The following is a 16,217-nucleotide window of genomic DNA, read 5'->3' as shown; positions in this document are numbered from 1 at the left end:
AGATGACTTGCTGTAGGGTATCGAGTGACTAGTTCGACTTCGAAATGTACGGGCTTCTGGCACTGGCATCGGGCACGGGCATCGTTGGCTCTGGCACTGGCATCTGACACTGGCATCTGACATCTTTTTAAACTATCGAGTCCTCCCCTAGAGCCTTATCGAATATCTCCGTAGAGGGCTTTGTGGCGTGTTGTAGGGTATATCGAGTGACTGATTCGTAGGCTTCGAGAGGGTGTCTGTTCCTTCGTGCCTCCCTCTAAACTGTCCTCCCCTAACTGCCTTGTCTGATACGCTTCCGTCTTTCCTCCCCTATATCCTAGCTTAAGCCTTTAAGCCCCTTAATCTTCTGCCTTTAACAGTGTTGTGGTCGATATCGTATCGTAGGATATGCGTAGAGTTTGTGAAAATTGCGCTGAGAAGCCGTAGAGGTATGAGTAGCAACTTGTGTTAACGCAGCGGACGTCGACCGGGACCTCTACTCTGTGGCTGAATTAATACGACGTAAGAATACCTTTAGTAATCCCTTACGAAGGAAGCCGTCGTGGTGACGATTTTCGTCAAACCGGGCTCATAACCTGATGAAATTGATGACGGCTTGTTGTTTTTCTATGGAGGAGTACTGCTACTTATCCCCTTCCTTGAGTCCGGGTGGACCACGCTAGCAGGGGCCAGATGTAGGGATTATCATTTGTCCAATCACCGTTTACCAAAGAAAAATCTTAATAAGCAAGATGAAATCGGTTAGAAGCAGTGATGTGACCAATAATAATCCCTACATCTGGCCCCTGCTAGCGTGGTCCACCCGGACTCAAGGAAGGGGATAGTTGTTGCCAAGCACAATAGGGCTGAGATGCTGAATTCCAACACAGCTCCTTCCCCGTCAGCAGTCGTTCTCGCAGAGCTAGCTCAGACATCCATTGCCGTCAGTCAGTCAGACCAGATCAAACCCTCCCTCCCTCCCTAGTCGGGTTAGCATAGTAGGTTTTCTCCACCTTCTAAGGCACTCGTACCTACGTCTACCCACCATATAAACCCCACAGCCCGCCCCTCCTACACATCTCACCCCAGCCCGCAACCACTAACTACCTACCTTATCGAGGTCGGCACCGGAAATCCTGCACCTGCCAGCCCCAACATCTCCCGCCTGAAAGGGTTTGCGCTTGGGTGGAAGTGTTCCGGCACGCACCTCGATTTCCAGCTTCGGGCCTATTGCCCCTATCACGTCCGAGTGATAAAAAGTCCCCAGAGCTCAATTCATGCACAGTTCAATTCATGCACAGTTCCGCTGTAGGGTCACCTCCCGAGAGTAGGGTTAGGGCTTCACCGGTGCTGTCCACTGCAGAACAAGTGGGCACTTTCGAACCCGTCACCGACATCCCATCCCGACAACACGACGTTTGTGAGAAACGGATTCGCTCGATCCGATCCCATCCACGCTCGCCCACGCATGAGTAGAAGCTTTTCCACATCCTTCGCACTGTTGTTGTTGTTGTTGTTGTTTGATGACTTGGCCCCCCTCGATCGTTCTGCCCGTAGCCCTCACGTCGGTGGTAGAACCGGTACCCGGATTTGGGGTTTTTTCGCCCACCCAACCCACCCACCTGCCTCATTTCAAAGCCCGCTCTATACCCACCCATGCACCAATCCTAAACTCACCAACCTCTCCAACTCTCCAAACACACAACCCTCCCCCCTCCTCCCTCCTACCAACCCCCCATCCCTCACCCCTAACCCCTGCCCCTCCTACCAACCTAACCTACCCCATCCCATCCCATCCCATCATCCACAATCCCCCACCCACCCACCCATCCAACCGCCCAGGCCGTCAAAAGTCCCCTCACTCGCACTCTCACTCACTCTCAATTCCGGGCACGCCCTGCACTTACCTAATCTTCTTTAAACCGCCCAACCTACCTCCTTCCTCCCCTCCTCAGTCCGGTCGGACGGTAGCGAGTGCGTGAACGGAACGGAGACACTTGGTAGTCTTTCAACACAATAGTATTATAAGCTTCAATCCCGATGGTGATGATGGTGATGGTGATGGTGATGGTGATGGTGATGATGGTGATGATGATGATAATAGTAATAATAATAATAATAATAATAATAATAAGATAGATGAATAGATATAATAAGAATAAGAATAAGAATAAGAATAAGAGTAAGATAGATGCGTAGATAGATATACAACAAAAGACGCAGCCGCCCACACCCGTCCTGAATTAGACGCAGAGGCAAAACTTGAGATTTGAGATTGACATTTGAGATTGGGAAATAGGAAATGGGAAGTAGCGAATGGCGAATGGGTGATATCGAGTGAAGAATTCAATCCTGGTCGTGTGCATGAGTGGATTGAATATCTTTTCTTTCCTTCTTTCCTTCTTTCCTTCTTTCTCTCTTTTCTTCTCTCCTTCTTTCCTTCCTTCTTTCTTTCTTTCCTTCTTTCCTTCTTGATTTCCTTCTTTCCATTTTTCCATTTTTCTTCCGTTCTTCCCTTCTTCCCTTCTTTCCTTCCTTCCTTTCTTTCTCTCCTTCCTTCCTAGATAGATAGATAAACAGATAGATAAATAGATAGACGCATGCATGGGTATCATATCAACTCCACCCACCACCGCCCACTCCAACGAGTCCCTCGTACTCTACTCCTACTCCTACAGCTACCTACCAACCCTCACTCACTCACTCACTCACTTCACGTCCCCATGGATACATGAACCCTGTACATACATCCCCGGTTCCAATCGCCGCCGATGGTTTGATTTGTTTTGATTTGATTTGATTTGATTTGATTTCCATTTATGTTATGTTACATTTCGCCCACTTCTTCGTATTCTCTCGCGGGAGCGGAGTAGACTTCGAATTCCCTCCCGACGGAGATTTTCCTGTTCGGACGTACCGCTCGTTAGCCCTTGCGTCGGTGGTGGCGATGCCATGGTTGATTGAATGAATGGATGGATGAATGGATTGATGAATTGGTTAGCACGGAAGAAGAATGCACTTACTGATCACCCGCCTTCTTCAACCCGCCTCTACTTTCCCCTCTTTTCCTGAAATCGGGATCACTGGGCTGAAAGCCGTCGTTGGTGCCCTCGTTACTCTTCAGCCGTTGATGGCCATCGCTGTCCACGGTGTCGGATCTGTACACCATCTCCTCGCCCAGGAAGTCCAACTGCCGAATGCAGATCCTGCAATGATGCCTACACCGCCCCGTGAACCAATGTCTCGCCCATAGGAACCACGAGCCGAAGGCGAAGACGCCTACCACCGCCAGGGCCACGGGCGTGTAGTTGAGCGTCTGTTGCGTAACCGGGTTTTCCGCCGGCAGGCAGAACACGATAGTGATGAAGGCAATCCAGAGACAGGCGACGGTGGCGAGGGGCTTGGATGCGGAGCCGAGGTTGAACGGCCCGCGTTTGAAATTGCGTGGGTACGCGAGGCCCATGGCGATGGGGATGCCGTAGGATAGGTAGAGGCCGATCGTGGCGATGGAAGTCGTGCCGTCGAACGCGACGGTGGAGCCGAGGGACGGGAGAGCGAGGAGGAAGGAACAGCCGGCGCCGAAGAGGACGGTGCGGATCGGGGAGTGGAAGCCGCGGTCGATGATGTGCAGTCGGTGCGGAATGCCGCCGTCACGGGCGAAGGCGAACATCATGCGGGAGTTGGACGTCTGGCAGTGTTAGTGCGGCGCAGTTGAGTTCCGTTATTGGGGCACGGGGTTGCGTGAGTGTGAGAGGGAAAGGGTGGGTTACGGACCAGGCTGAAAAGACCGCAGTGCCAGACGCAAAGCATGATCAGGACCATGAGCACCAATCCACCTCCTTCACCACATGCATCCATCAAGATTTTCAACACTGGTAGCGGGCTGGTTCTGACAGCCTGGAAGTCCTGAATCGAAAATAGCAGAGCGACGATCAAAAAGAATCCAATCACAGACGACCCTGCAATCGCCGAAAGCAACCCCAACGGAGCATCCCTGACGGCTTTCCTCGTCTCCTCACACAGATGGGCTGAAGCATCAAAGCCCAAAATGGTGTACTGCGACATCAGGACTCCGACGGCGGCCACATATGCCGGAGACGCTCGTATGCTCCACCCGTCCTGACCCGGCAATCCCGTGCCATCGTAGAAGGTGGAAAAGACGAACTTTGCAGATTGGTGCGTCGGTGCCTTTGCAAGGACTGCGATGGCCAGACATGACACCCCCAGGGTATTCAAGACAATGGAGGTGTAGATCATGTACCGTAAAGTGCGCACACTGAACAGGTTGATGAGGACATGCGACACCAGCACCACCGCGAGTATGCCCAAAGTCTTCCCGGACGAAGCGTGGTAACCATTACTGACTTGGGCCGTGGTGGAGATTAGGTTTGCCAACCCGAAGTCTATCCCGGTGGTGACGGCTATCTGTCCCAAAAGGTTGAACCTACATGAAATCGGGTCAACGATGGGGATGAGCACTGTGGAGGCGGTGGCTTCTTACCAGCCAGTGATCCAGGCGAAGAAGGGGGCATTGTGTTGGGGAGCGAGCATGTAGGCCCAGAAGTAGGGGCCGCCGGAGGTAGGGATTGAGGAGAGGATCTCGGCCATGCAGGCGCCAATGATGAGTGCTACCGGGTGGTCAGTCCAGGAGCAGGCATGACAGAATGGTTCGTTCATACTGAACATGCTGACGATGATCCACCCAACGGTCATGACGCCGGGCCCACCTGTGTTGAGGCCATAGGCGAAGAGACTTGAACATGGTCAGTTCAATTTCCACGGCAGGCAATGTAGTGTTTTTCGTACGTCGTGATCCCGGTCACCACACTCTGAAGGGTGAGCAAGCATTAGCAAAGGTGCGTTGGTGTATTGCTGGTGGAGTGTTCGCTCACAATGATGGAAAAGGATGCGCCGAAGTTGTGCAACAGACTCCATTCTCGCCTCAACTCCTGCGTGTATCCCAATTCTGCCAGACGCCCTTCATCCTGGATCTTGAAATTGACCTCGGAGGAAGGCATATCCGGATGTGCTCGGTGTTCTGTAGAGGAGTTTGCACGGTTAGCTGTTGATTTTTGAAGGAAGCTGCGTTTAGTAGAAATTTCCGACTTACAGTGTATTTTCATTCCGTTGTTGCTATCACATTCTCCGGTCACAGCAGCCGCCTTTGCGAATACTGCCTAGGTGAGGGAAGGAAATGAAAAGGGAAAGAGGGGATGTCAACGATGGTGTGCGTCGTAGTGAAGGAAGGAAGAAAAGTGAGGCAGTGAGGAGGAGTGGAGGACGGGAGCAATTCAGCAGAGTTGCGGGCCATTAGCGAAAATTGAGATGGATGGCTTGACTGGCCTGAGATGCAAGTGCGGTTAGCTTCCACACGGGACGTAATCGAGGTCCAATGAGACGCGCCATTCAGGAAACGACTCAGGGGTAAAGAAGATGGGTAGTCAGGTAGTGTGTAAGATTGACACGTACTTAATTAGCATCTTCATCTCTTGAATTTCCCTAAATTTTTCCTTATCTTTCCTTTCCCTTTCTTACCGGACCAGTAACATGTCAGCAGGGGTTGTTTGTGTCATGAGCCCGAGTGTCAAGTGGATCATTTTGGGAGGAAGCGCTCCATCCTTCATCCTGGGATCAACAGGATGAAGAAGAAGCTAAAAAGAAGAAGCTCAAAGTGAGTAAGGTACTTGGCAAGATAAGCGGATAATTATTTGTGCTAGGTATGAGTACTTGCCCCGTGTCGCATGGCAGCTGCATGGCGATGCAGGGGTCCCTGACTCTAGAATCCTGAATTGCCTGGTGTTTTGGCCATCAGTCATCTAGTCCTACTTACTCCGTACCCTTCCCTCCTTCCCATTAGTGCTTCCCTAGTGCCCCTCATAATTGGCCCTTCGGCTGACTTTCTTTCGGCTTCTTTCCGGGCCGGGCTTAGGTCCGCTGTGGCCTGCTGGCTGTACCCTAGCGTCTAAAGTACACTCATGAAAATGTCGCTTAGATTGATTGGAGCGCTATTGTTTCCCCCCATATTGGCTTCGACGCTATGATGAATTAATGGCCATCATTCTCCATTCTCCATTCTCCTGTTTTATCCCCGTCCCTGAATAGCTGATACCGTAGTCTTCCCCAGTCCTCATGTGTTCCCTTCATTTCCTTCTGCATGAGGAAATAGTCCCTTCAACTTCCTCATTAAGAAGGAGGAGGTGCCAGCTAGCCACCCTACGGTACTGTCTCGTTTGCGCATCAAAACCAGTGCACCTACTCTGGATGCGCAGGTGATAAGGAAAAGCTTCTTTCCCTCAAATCGCCCAAGTGGATTCTACCTTTACCACAAACGGGTATTAAGTTGTGTACTAATGACAGTTGCTGCGAGAGAATTTCCAACGCAGGCTCACACAGGCAGGCAGGGGGTCCTGGTCCAACAGTAGCCTCGTACAAACTGTTCGGAGCATTTCAAGGCACCAATGACACTCTTCCAATCGCTGCTTTCCAACTTCACACCTCCACAGCAAAAGACGCTCAGTAAAAGTCATGAATCATGAGGCGTAAGCCCACAAGAGAAAGCGACCGAGGGGCCAGGGCAGACCCGGCCGCTGGGAATTGTGGAAGCGAAATTCTTGGACTGTGAAGATTTTGATTCGAAAATTTCCCCGCCTCCCGCTTCCCGCTTTTCGGACCTTTTTCCTGTGCGTCGGAGGCTCAGCACAACGGTGTATGCTGCCATATCCGGGCCACCAACCATATAACGACCGAAAGGGGCCCCTGGTTGGCTGGAGTGTTGTTCGCGCTGAAATTCCAGTGCTTTTGTCCACCATCATTTACGCAGGGAGCTTCACAGCCACAGGTTGGCACTGCGCAGGATGGCTGGCTTCAAAAGCTCAACCACGGAAGGCTTGTCGATCTTGGGAATTGAGATTTCCGTGAACGAAATAAGATAATGTCTTCTCCATGCAGATGAGGGCTTTGTCCCCGTGCATGTGCGCAATGCAAGATATGCGTAAGGCATCGGCGCAACGTCCGTGCCGTACTCGAAGGTCTGACCGCATCACATTGGTCAAGGTGTCAGAAGTGATGGGTCGCTATTATCGAGCTCTTCGCTCGGTACACACGGCCTCTTCATGGCGAAATTTGGCTATACAGAAGAGGAGAAAATCTAGGTGGCTTCGAACTGATGGTGTCTTCCAAGCCATCACTACCACCCATTCCCTTATGCAGCTACTTGCTCGGGGGGCATCCCCTCTCTTTCAAATGGCTTTTTCTGGCTAATAATTGCATGTGATGTTCCGTGAGCGCCCCCGAGAAGTCTGCGTCGATATCCATTGTTGGCACAGATCTCGCGGTACGGCGCCTTCCTGTGTCTCCTTTCCACCTTTTCCTTTCCAAAGCCTCATCGACGCGGCGATACAGGCACTGCTCTGACTCGCTGCGCCATCCGGTATTGTGGCATTACCCGTCGCATGGTTGCCCTTGACGATGAGAGATGTAGCCGGGTATCCTCATTTTCCTCAATGCCTCTACCCACCAGCTCTTCACTCAAAGCTGGTGCTTCTCGATGTTCGCCCCCAGCGATGGAACTTGCATGTATACGGTACTCGGTTTCCCTCATGCTAGAAGCCATGCTCAATTTTGCTGAATGTGAGTGCTGGAAGGTCTTGTGGAGTTGTGAGGAGATGACCGGATGACAAACCAGTACAAAGCGAGCGTCTTCCTGTCGAGAGTTCAAATTGTAGGTTCTGGTCGTCTAGAGAATTGAAAGATCCCCCGAGCATTGAAGCCAGGGAGAGGAACCGGGCCAAGGATTGGAGTTTTATGAGGGGCATCCGATGATCTCCAAAGCCAATCGAAAAAGATCCAGCCCAGGGGCACCGCAGACTCAGACTTGTTTCTTTTCCAAAAGCGGAGTGCTAGGCTACGCTGATCGTCTTCAACGAGATTCATTTTGCAGTTGGTGTTTGTTTCGCCTACACAGAAGGGAAGGGAACATTAGCGCTAGCTCTATATGGAGACTAGTGTCCGTGGGACCCTTCTTGGCATCGCTGGCATTACAGCAGCACTGCGCCAACCACACCGACACCACCTCACATCGACTTCTTTCGGGTAGTCTTCGGACGCCAGATTGACGTCAAGAAAGTCAGCGTCAGTGCTATCAACCACCCTTCACCTCACGACGATCTCCGTTTGGAATATACTAACATCACATAGCCCACACTCACTACTGTCTCACCTCTTCGTTGCATCGGAATTGTGAATTCGTCAATCAACGATAGACCCATTCAAGCAACACAGGGAGAAGCTACCACACTCCAGCTACTTTCTACTCAGCGATGTCTGATTTCACCGAGGTCTCCACTGCCAATGCTACTCGCACCTCTGCCCTCGGATTGAGCAATGGAAGTGTCATTCCCAGGTCGAAGGACAGTGAGAGCCATGCTTCAGCAAGCCTCGTGTGAGTGTCCACCTGACTGTGCCCCATGATACTATGTCCCAATAACATTGCCCCTTTTCTAATGAAGCTGCAGATCTGGCAACAAGGACGAAGATACATTACCCACCTTTCCATTCCTCAACCTACCAGCCGAGTTGCGAGTTCGAATCTATCGATACCTCTTACACGCTCCTGAGAACACTATATCAGTAAAGGAAGGCTCTTCATGGCCTGGATGGGAAATCCTGCGACTAGTCAGAAGTCACCTTATCGCTACCGACCCATCGCGTTTTGGAGACTTGGGGACGTATCGTGTTTGCTCCCGGAACATACGCCCGGCTATCTTGTCGCTGGATCGACAAACCTACTCAGAGGCACGCCAAGTTTTCTACTCCGAGAATTGCTTCTTCTTTCCCCACCACTCGCTTATCATATCGTTCCTCAAAGACCGGCCTCAGGTTTCTCGAAGCCTCATCAAAAAGATTCGTCTCCCACTCCATTTTCCAGATGACTTATCAGATAGTGCAGGCGGCATGTTTCTCAAGGCGGCATGCACCTATATGCGCCAGAATCTAGAGCTGAAGCAGCTTACAATGGGCATCTCCTGTGCTTCGACTTTTTCAGACCTCAGACGGCCTTGTCCCCAAAGCTATCTGGATGCAATCCATGAGAAGAGCTGGGTACAGTATCTGGTCCCTTTCGTAGGGACGCTAGATACCTGCGAACTTGTCGCAGATAGAAAATGTGGTGATGGATTGATTCTTGCCGTCCAGAAGTTTTTGGAATCGAAGAATCCGCAGACGAGCAAGACAACGATCCGCACCAGGACCTATTGACAATCCACACCGGCCTTGGAAAGCTCTGAAGGAACGACGCGGCTTCCAGTACTAGCACAGCGTCTCACTGCTCGGCACTCGCTTGCCGTACAACTTCTTAGGACCCAGGCACGGACTGTGCGTAGGTGGGCTCGCTCAATGCTGTCAGAGGGTTCTGGGTGGGATTGGCTACGGAGAGCTCGTGGGCAGAGCCAAAGCTTAGTGATGAATACCGGGGCCATACAATCAGAAGGGTAAACAACACCAAGAGTTTCAAACAGCAGCGTGCAATCATTGGACAAGAGCCGTATCGAGAGCTCGCCTATAGTTGCTAGCTTAATCGGACATGACTTGAGTGAAAGAGGTTTCTTTACATAATGAACACGACAACTAGACACTCCCCAAGCCAGCACATCATCTTCCCCTACTCATATCCATCCCGAACCATCTTTCATCTCACGTCATACCTGTAGTAAACCATCCTTTCCCCAAGTTACTTACACGAAAGTATCGTACCACCCAGAGCTAAAACGCGCTTGGCGCGTCGCATTGCGCCGTTTGCAGCCTAGCGCTTTCACCAGCCCCAATCTCCCCTTCCCGCCGAAGGGGGCTGGAAACGGTGTTGGAATTTTTTTGACTCTCGAACAAACATTATTGTTACTCTACCTACAGACTACCTACCATCCGTGTCCCATAACTCATCTTCTCTTCTCTTCTCTTCACTTCACTCCTACCTGCACCTGCACCTGCACCTCTCACCCTCACCTGTCGCCGAACCCGTCAGATCCCGCCCACCATGTCCTCGATACCCAACATGGCCCTCCGCGGCCTCGAGGTACGTACTCCCTCCCTCTCTCCCTCTCTCCCTCCCCTCCCATCCCTCCCAAACCCCCAACAAAAACAACAACAACAACAAACTAACGCCCCCCTCCCCCCCCCGCGACAGATCTTCTTCGGCATCCTCGTCCTCGGCCTCTCGGGCCACCTCGTCGCCTCCCAGGCCTACGGCGGCGCCCCCTCGGCCACCAACTACAACGTCTTCCTCGGCATCTGGCTCCTCGTCGTCGCGGCCGTCGGCCTCGCCGCCTCCTTCGTCTCCGCCCTCGGCGGCGTCGTCATGGCGGCCCTCGACGCGCTGAGCGTCCTCTTCGCCTTTGCGGGCGGCGTCGTGGGTTTTTTCCTTTTCTTTTCCGTCCTTCTTCCTTCCTTTCCTTCCCCCCCCTACTTCCCCCTCCCCCCTCTCCACCCATCACATAAGCCCCGCGCACGGCACACCCCGCTAACAACGGCACACCGCCCCCTCCAGGCCTACGCCGCCAAACTCGGCGCCCACTCCTGCTCCCGCGCCTCCTACACCGCCCACAACGTCATCACCAACGGCGGCGTCGACCACGCCGGCAACACCGCCCCGGGCGTCAACCTCGGCAACCGCTGCCGCGAGGCCCAGGCCGATACCGCTTTCATCTGGTTCGCGTTCGCGGCCTTTGCCGCCTCGTGCGCGCTGAGTCTTTTGGCTTGGAGGAGGGGGGGAAGTAGGGGGGGAGGGGGATGGGGAGGGGTTTGGGGGAGGAGGGGGGGAGGGGGGGAGGTAATGGGTGGATGGACATGCGAGGGATTGAAGCGAGGAAGGAGGGGAGGAGCTTTTCGCACACGGCTTGAGCACGGCGGGGAGTGTTACGGCACCTGGAGGTGGTATATCTAATTGAAACACGGCCCGAATCGAAATCTTCTCGTTGCGAAAATACGGGAACCGATTGCTGGGTATATATCCATCTATCTGCATGCAACTGTATTTGTGTGTGAGGATTGAGGATTTCCACCGCCGCTGCTCATGACAAAACGGCGGCGGCAACCAAGCCCAGAACGCCCAGCGCTATCGCAGTCTTCACGTCAACCTCCAGCACACTCCCACCACTCCTCCCACTCTCCGCCACCGTCACCGTCGCCGCCGAACCCGCACTTGTCCCAGCAGGCGAACCCGTCGTCGCCGTAACCACCGCCGCAACCCCACCCCCCGTCAAACCTCCCGTCGCCGCCCCCGTCGGCCGAGGAGCGAAGCCCGCGCCCGCGCTCTCCGTCCGATTGGCGTTCCCGACCGCTTCCCCGCAGGCCACCAGGGCCCTGTAGCCCAGGTTGAACCGCTTGATCCAGTACGCCGTCTGCGTCGCGAGGTACGAGTCCTGGAACTGCTTCTGCGACGCGGGCGCGAAGTCGTGGGCGTTGGTGTAGAAGGCGACGGAGCAGGGGGAGGAGCAGTTGGCGGCGGCGGAGGGGAGGGTGGTGGAGGTTAGGGGGCAGAAGTTGTTGGTTCTGGGGGCGGTTAGCTTTTTCTTCTTTTTCTTCTTTTTTCTTCTTCTTCGTCTTCTTCTTCTTCTTCTTCTTATTTTCGAGGTTGAGGATCTGTGGGGCCAGGAAGGAGGGAGGGCGTACCCGTCTTTCGCGCACGATTGCGCATAGGTGTATTCGAACATTTGCCCCACAACCCACACGTGCACGTACGTGTTGTTTTTCCCCGACTTGACCGCCTGCTGCGTGGCCAGATCCCCTTTCGCCCCGCATGCCGAGCCCACATTCTGCACGTAATCTTCAAGCGCGCTCTTACAGCCCAGCGTACACATGGATGAGAGGTCGTCTCGTGTGGGTTGGAAACCCGGGCGCAGAGAGGTCACGAGGCCGAGGAGGGTTTCCGTGCAGGCGATCGGGGCCGAGTAGGCCGTCAAGCATTTCCGGTCCGTGGTGGGGGATAGTTGCCGCGCGGTGTAGGACCAGTAGGGACCGGTGTCGTTGAGGGAGAAGGTGGCGGAGGCGGAGTGGATGAGCAGGAGGAGAGCTGGGGGAAGGAGGGTTGTGGGCCTCATGGTGGCGGCGGTGGAGGAGAGGGGACTGGAGAAGGCGAGGCCTGGGGAATCGGATCACGGGTCGCAGGTATAGGAGATGAGGGCGAGGCTGAGGCCGCTGGCTCCGTTCTTGGGGGTTGTTCGGCCATGATGTACATCGATATTGAATGCGCCGCAGGGGACTGCAAATATCCGAAACGATCCAACTGTGATCATTTCCGAGCTAGTATCCGTAAGGCTGATTACGGGCGTGCTCGGGCCACACCAAAGTGGCAGCGACGTATAAGTGGAGCCACACTCACTTCATTAGCGGTGAAGGTCACCGTCAAAGAACATGAGCTGAGACTCTAGGTAGAAGGGAAATTTTTGTGGAATATATATATCCACATGTAGGTAACGATGCCAAGTACGAATATTCGTCTGCGGAATCGAATCCTTACCCACATGGTCGGTCAATCAAGTGTTTTTTTCTCTCTTTTTTGGGATGCTGGTGATAGGATGCCTGTCAGGTAAGATTATACAGCTCGTCAACCTTCTTGACAGATCATCGTTTCAGATCCTCCACGAGACCTTTTACCAGAGCATGGAGAACCTTAGCCTGTGCTCGAAGAACATCAGAGACCAAAAGCACACTGCATCTCGGAGGGTGTCAACCTCTGCAGCGAGACTCGCCAGGATAGCCCCCAGGATCTCCCCTCTTCGCATCGGACCTTTGCGCTCCAAGATGTGCTGCTCGATGATCGGATAGAGCCTTGGGGTCTCAGGCCAGTCTCCAGGATTTCGAATACCGAGGTACGCCATGGCAGCCTCAACGCTGGCCAGGTCTTTGTCCCGGGCGATCTTAGGAGCTTCAGGGTCTTGGACAAGCTGTCAGCTGACACATTGCCCTTCATCGAATCTTCCCAGGAGGAGAATACCTTCAAGGCGGTTGATGAAGAGTTCGAGACTCCACGCCAGATGAACGTATGCAAGGGAAATCACCACTCCGCACTTCGGCCAAAGAACGCAAGAACCTTGTTGATAGATATATCCACGATGCGATCAATACAGTCGGTCAAGTACATCGACCGGAGGTCTCATTGCCGGCATCTATTGAGCAGATGACGCCCCTCTTGACGACCGCAAGGGACCTTTCCACCATTGTTGTCAGGGACTCAATGGTGTGTGTGGTAACTCTGTATTGTAGTATGAATAGAATACTATCTATGTAGGATTATTACAAGTGTAGGCTTTATAGTAAGATAGAAAGGCCGAAAGGCCTTAGCACGCTAAGCCCAATTAGGCTATAACACAAGTAAGGTTAGTAAGATTATTAAAATCGTGATATTACCCCCCCCTTTAATTCGAAGCTTCGGCGACGACTACTATATAGTAAACACCGATCTTATAAAAAGTATATCTAGACGTATACGAAGTAATATCCTTAGATATATTAACTTAGTATTTCGTTATAGGGTTAAAGTCTTTTTATAAATTAATATAGCTATTATAGATTAGTAGCGCTAATAGAAAAGATTATTTTAAAGATTTTTTAAATAATAAATAAGGGCTAACGGTCTCGAGGTAATAATAATAAAAGTCTACTATTAGATTCGAATATTTTATTATATTCGTAAATAATTACTAGAATAAATTTTCTTCGATCTTAAAGTCTTTATATCTAATTTTATATATTAGATATCCCCTCTTATTAGTTAAGAGATTATTCTTTTATTTATTTAATTTAGATTAAATTATTTCTTTAATATTATAGATTTTATCTTTTTTATTAATATCGATAGATAATAGCGAAGGCTCGATTTATTCTAGTAATAAGTTATTATTATTAAGATATAATAGTTATAGATAAAAGATAGAATAAATATTATTTATAGAAATCGAGAGTTTTAACTCGTAAGCGAAATTATTTAAAGCTTTAATAATTTTAAATAATTTAAAATTCTTATAATTTAGTAATTTGCTAGAGTATATAATTTTAATATTTCTTTTATTAAATATAATTATATCTTTAACTCTAAATTTTAATATTAAAAGTCGATAATAATTAGCTTATTTCTTTTATAAAGCTTATAATTATTTAAGTTAACTTCTTAAATAATTTTTTATAATATTTATCTTTTTAATAAATCTATTAGCTAATTTAATATCTCTCTTCGCTCTTTAACTAGCGAATTAATTTTAAAAGATTAAAGATTCTATTTTTAAATAAGGAATATATTCTTTAATAAGAAGAAATAATAATATATTTAATAAGGCGTTCTTATTAAAGTTAGTTTCGAACTCTACTATTAATAATAAATCTATCTAATTATCTTAATTATAATTAATATAAACTTTAAGATATTACTTTAGAATAGCGTTAGCGTTCTCTATTTATCTATTAATTTCGAGATAAAATATAATAAAGAGCTTAGATTTAGTCTTAATCCTTTCGTATAGTCTTCTCTAAAAATATACTATAAATTAAATATCTCGATTTGAGATAATAGTAAATAAATATTCTTTCTCTCGCTATATAAATTCGATGAAGATCTAAACTATTATCTCTACTTCTAAAGAGTTTAAGAAAATAAATTTCTTCTTCTTATTAAGTCTATTTATAATTATTATAATATATTAATAAAGATATTTATATCTAAGATAAATAGATAATAATATAATAAAATTAATAAAAATATCTTATTAGTATTATTCGAGAATAGAAAGAGATTTAAGTAAATCTTATTTATTCTCTCTATAAATCTTAGATTTTTTATAGATATAATAACTTTTAATATAGCGAGTAATAAAATTTATTATTCTTAATTAATAGTAATATCTATTTATTTTATTATAGATTAATAATCTATTAGCGTAATCTTCGAGTAAAGAATTATAAATATCTTTAATAATTTTCATTTATAATTCGAGAATATTCGATATATATAATCTATTATTAATATATAATAATCTATTATAAAAATAATAATTATCTAATTTTAATTTAAGATTATTTTTAATTATCTTAAGTAATAACTTTCTCTATCTAAATACTTTTAATTAAATAATTTTTTAAGCGATATTATTATAATTATAAGCGTTTTTTATTTAATATAATAATTTAGAAGTATTAATAGTAGAGATTTTTCTTAATTCTTTTAAGAATTTCTTTTAAAAAGTCTCTATTAAGGCTCTTAATAGTAATTCTTTATTAAACTTCTTATTATTAATATCGTTTTATTTATTAAATTTATATAATATTATAGCTAGAGAGATAATATTTTCTCTTATATTATCTAGAAGTATAATAATAAAATATATAATATTCTTAATATCTTTATTAAGATTATTATTTTTAAGAATTATATAATATTAATAATAGATATAATTATTATTCTTATTTTTAGATAGATCTTCTACTTATCAAGTAAAGCTATTAGATTTAATATTTTATTTTTCTAAATAATAAATAATATAAAAGTTAAATTTAAAGAGAAATTTTATCTATCTTATTTAGCGAAAGTTAAGTTATTTAAAAAATATAAAATATTATAAATTCTTATAATCTAAAATAACTTTAATAGAATTCTCGATAAGAATACTAATTAGCTTAGAATATTATTTCTTAAAAACTTATATTATAACTATAAGTTTCTTATTATAGATATTATAGTTATACTCTATAGAAGATATCTTTTTAAAGAGAAATATTATAGATTTAAATACTTTATCTTTATTTTTTTATAATAGAATAATAATAACTATAAAATTAGATATAATATTTCTAGCTAAGTCTTTTTATTTAAATTAAAATAAGTAAATATAAAAGTAATAGTAAAAGCTTTCTTAAGTATTTCGAAAGCGAGTTACTTTATACTTAGAGTACTCTTAAGTTTATAAATAGATAAAGTCTTTCTTCTATTAAGTATAAGTAAGATTTATTAAAAATATAGCGATTTTAGAGTACTTCGTAATAAACTTTTAATAGAAATTAGCGAATTTTAGAAATATTTATATATCTTTAATATATCTAGATTTCTTCTATTAAGTAATAACTTTAATTTTCTTTATATTTATTTTTACTTCTTTTATTATAATAATTAATTTTAAATATTTAACTCTAATAATATAAAAATTATATTTATTAATATTAAGATAGAGATTAGCTTATCGAAATTTCTTTAATAT

General features: G+C 46.7%; 6 protein-coding genes across 6 annotated transcripts; 2 read left to right on the top strand and 4 right to left on the bottom strand.

Annotated features, from left to right (window-relative positions):
- Positions 1 to 2,806: 2,806 nt before the first annotated feature.
- On the bottom strand, positions 2,807 to 4,236 carry HO173_012351 (uncharacterized protein; the record flags this gene model as incomplete). Its single annotated transcript, XM_037314223.1, has 3 exons — positions 2,807 to 2,882; positions 3,003 to 3,667; positions 3,754 to 4,236. The coding sequence occupies 3 exons, from the start codon at positions 4,234 to 4,236 to the stop codon at positions 2,807 to 2,809; spliced, it is 1,224 nt and encodes a 407-aa protein (XP_037158899.1).
- A 240-nt stretch (positions 4,237 to 4,476) lies between these two features.
- On the bottom strand, positions 4,477 to 4,997 carry HO173_012350 (uncharacterized protein; the record flags this gene model as incomplete). The annotated part of the gene is made up of 3 exons (XM_037314222.1): positions 4,477 to 4,607; positions 4,659 to 4,732; positions 4,906 to 4,997. The coding sequence occupies 3 exons, from the start codon at positions 4,995 to 4,997 to the stop codon at positions 4,477 to 4,479; spliced, it is 297 nt and encodes a 98-aa protein (XP_037158898.1).
- Positions 4,998 to 8,297: 3,300 nt separating this feature from the next.
- HO173_012349 (uncharacterized protein) lies at positions 8,298 to 9,234 on the top strand (the record flags this gene model as incomplete). Its single annotated transcript, XM_037314221.1, has 2 exons — positions 8,298 to 8,419; positions 8,493 to 9,234. 2 exons carry the CDS (start codon positions 8,298 to 8,300, stop codon positions 9,232 to 9,234), a joined length of 864 nt encoding a protein of 287 aa, XP_037158897.1.
- Positions 9,235 to 10,009: 775 nt separating this feature from the next.
- Positions 10,010 to 10,919, top strand: HO173_012348 (uncharacterized protein; the record flags this gene model as incomplete). The annotated part of the gene is made up of 4 exons (XM_037314220.1): positions 10,010 to 10,048; positions 10,160 to 10,381; positions 10,520 to 10,686; positions 10,835 to 10,919. The coding sequence occupies 4 exons, from the start codon at positions 10,010 to 10,012 to the stop codon at positions 10,917 to 10,919; spliced, it is 513 nt and encodes a 170-aa protein (XP_037158896.1).
- Positions 10,920 to 11,042: 123 nt separating this feature from the next.
- On the bottom strand, positions 11,043 to 12,071 carry HO173_012347 (uncharacterized protein; the record flags this gene model as incomplete). Its single annotated transcript, XM_037314219.1, has 2 exons — positions 11,043 to 11,523; positions 11,644 to 12,071. The coding sequence occupies 2 exons, from the start codon at positions 12,069 to 12,071 to the stop codon at positions 11,043 to 11,045; spliced, it is 909 nt and encodes a 302-aa protein (XP_037158895.1).
- Positions 12,072 to 12,594: 523 nt separating this feature from the next.
- On the bottom strand, positions 12,595 to 13,191 carry HO173_012346 (uncharacterized protein; the record flags this gene model as incomplete). The annotated part of the gene is made up of 3 exons (XM_037314218.1): positions 12,595 to 12,648; positions 12,705 to 12,907; positions 13,113 to 13,191. 3 exons carry the CDS (start codon positions 13,189 to 13,191, stop codon positions 12,595 to 12,597), a joined length of 336 nt encoding a protein of 111 aa, XP_037158894.1.
- Positions 13,192 to 16,217: the final 3,026 nt, after the last annotated feature.

Source organism: Letharia columbiana, assembly GCF_014066305.1.
Source record: "Letharia columbiana isolate WasteWater2 chromosome Unknown Sc0000078_s0, whole genome shotgun sequence".
Taxonomy (NCBI): Eukaryota; Fungi; Ascomycota; class Lecanoromycetes; order Lecanorales; family Parmeliaceae; genus Letharia; species Letharia columbiana.
The sequence above is the reverse complement of the archived record's forward strand: the minus strand, read 5'-3'. Positions and strand labels throughout refer to the sequence as shown.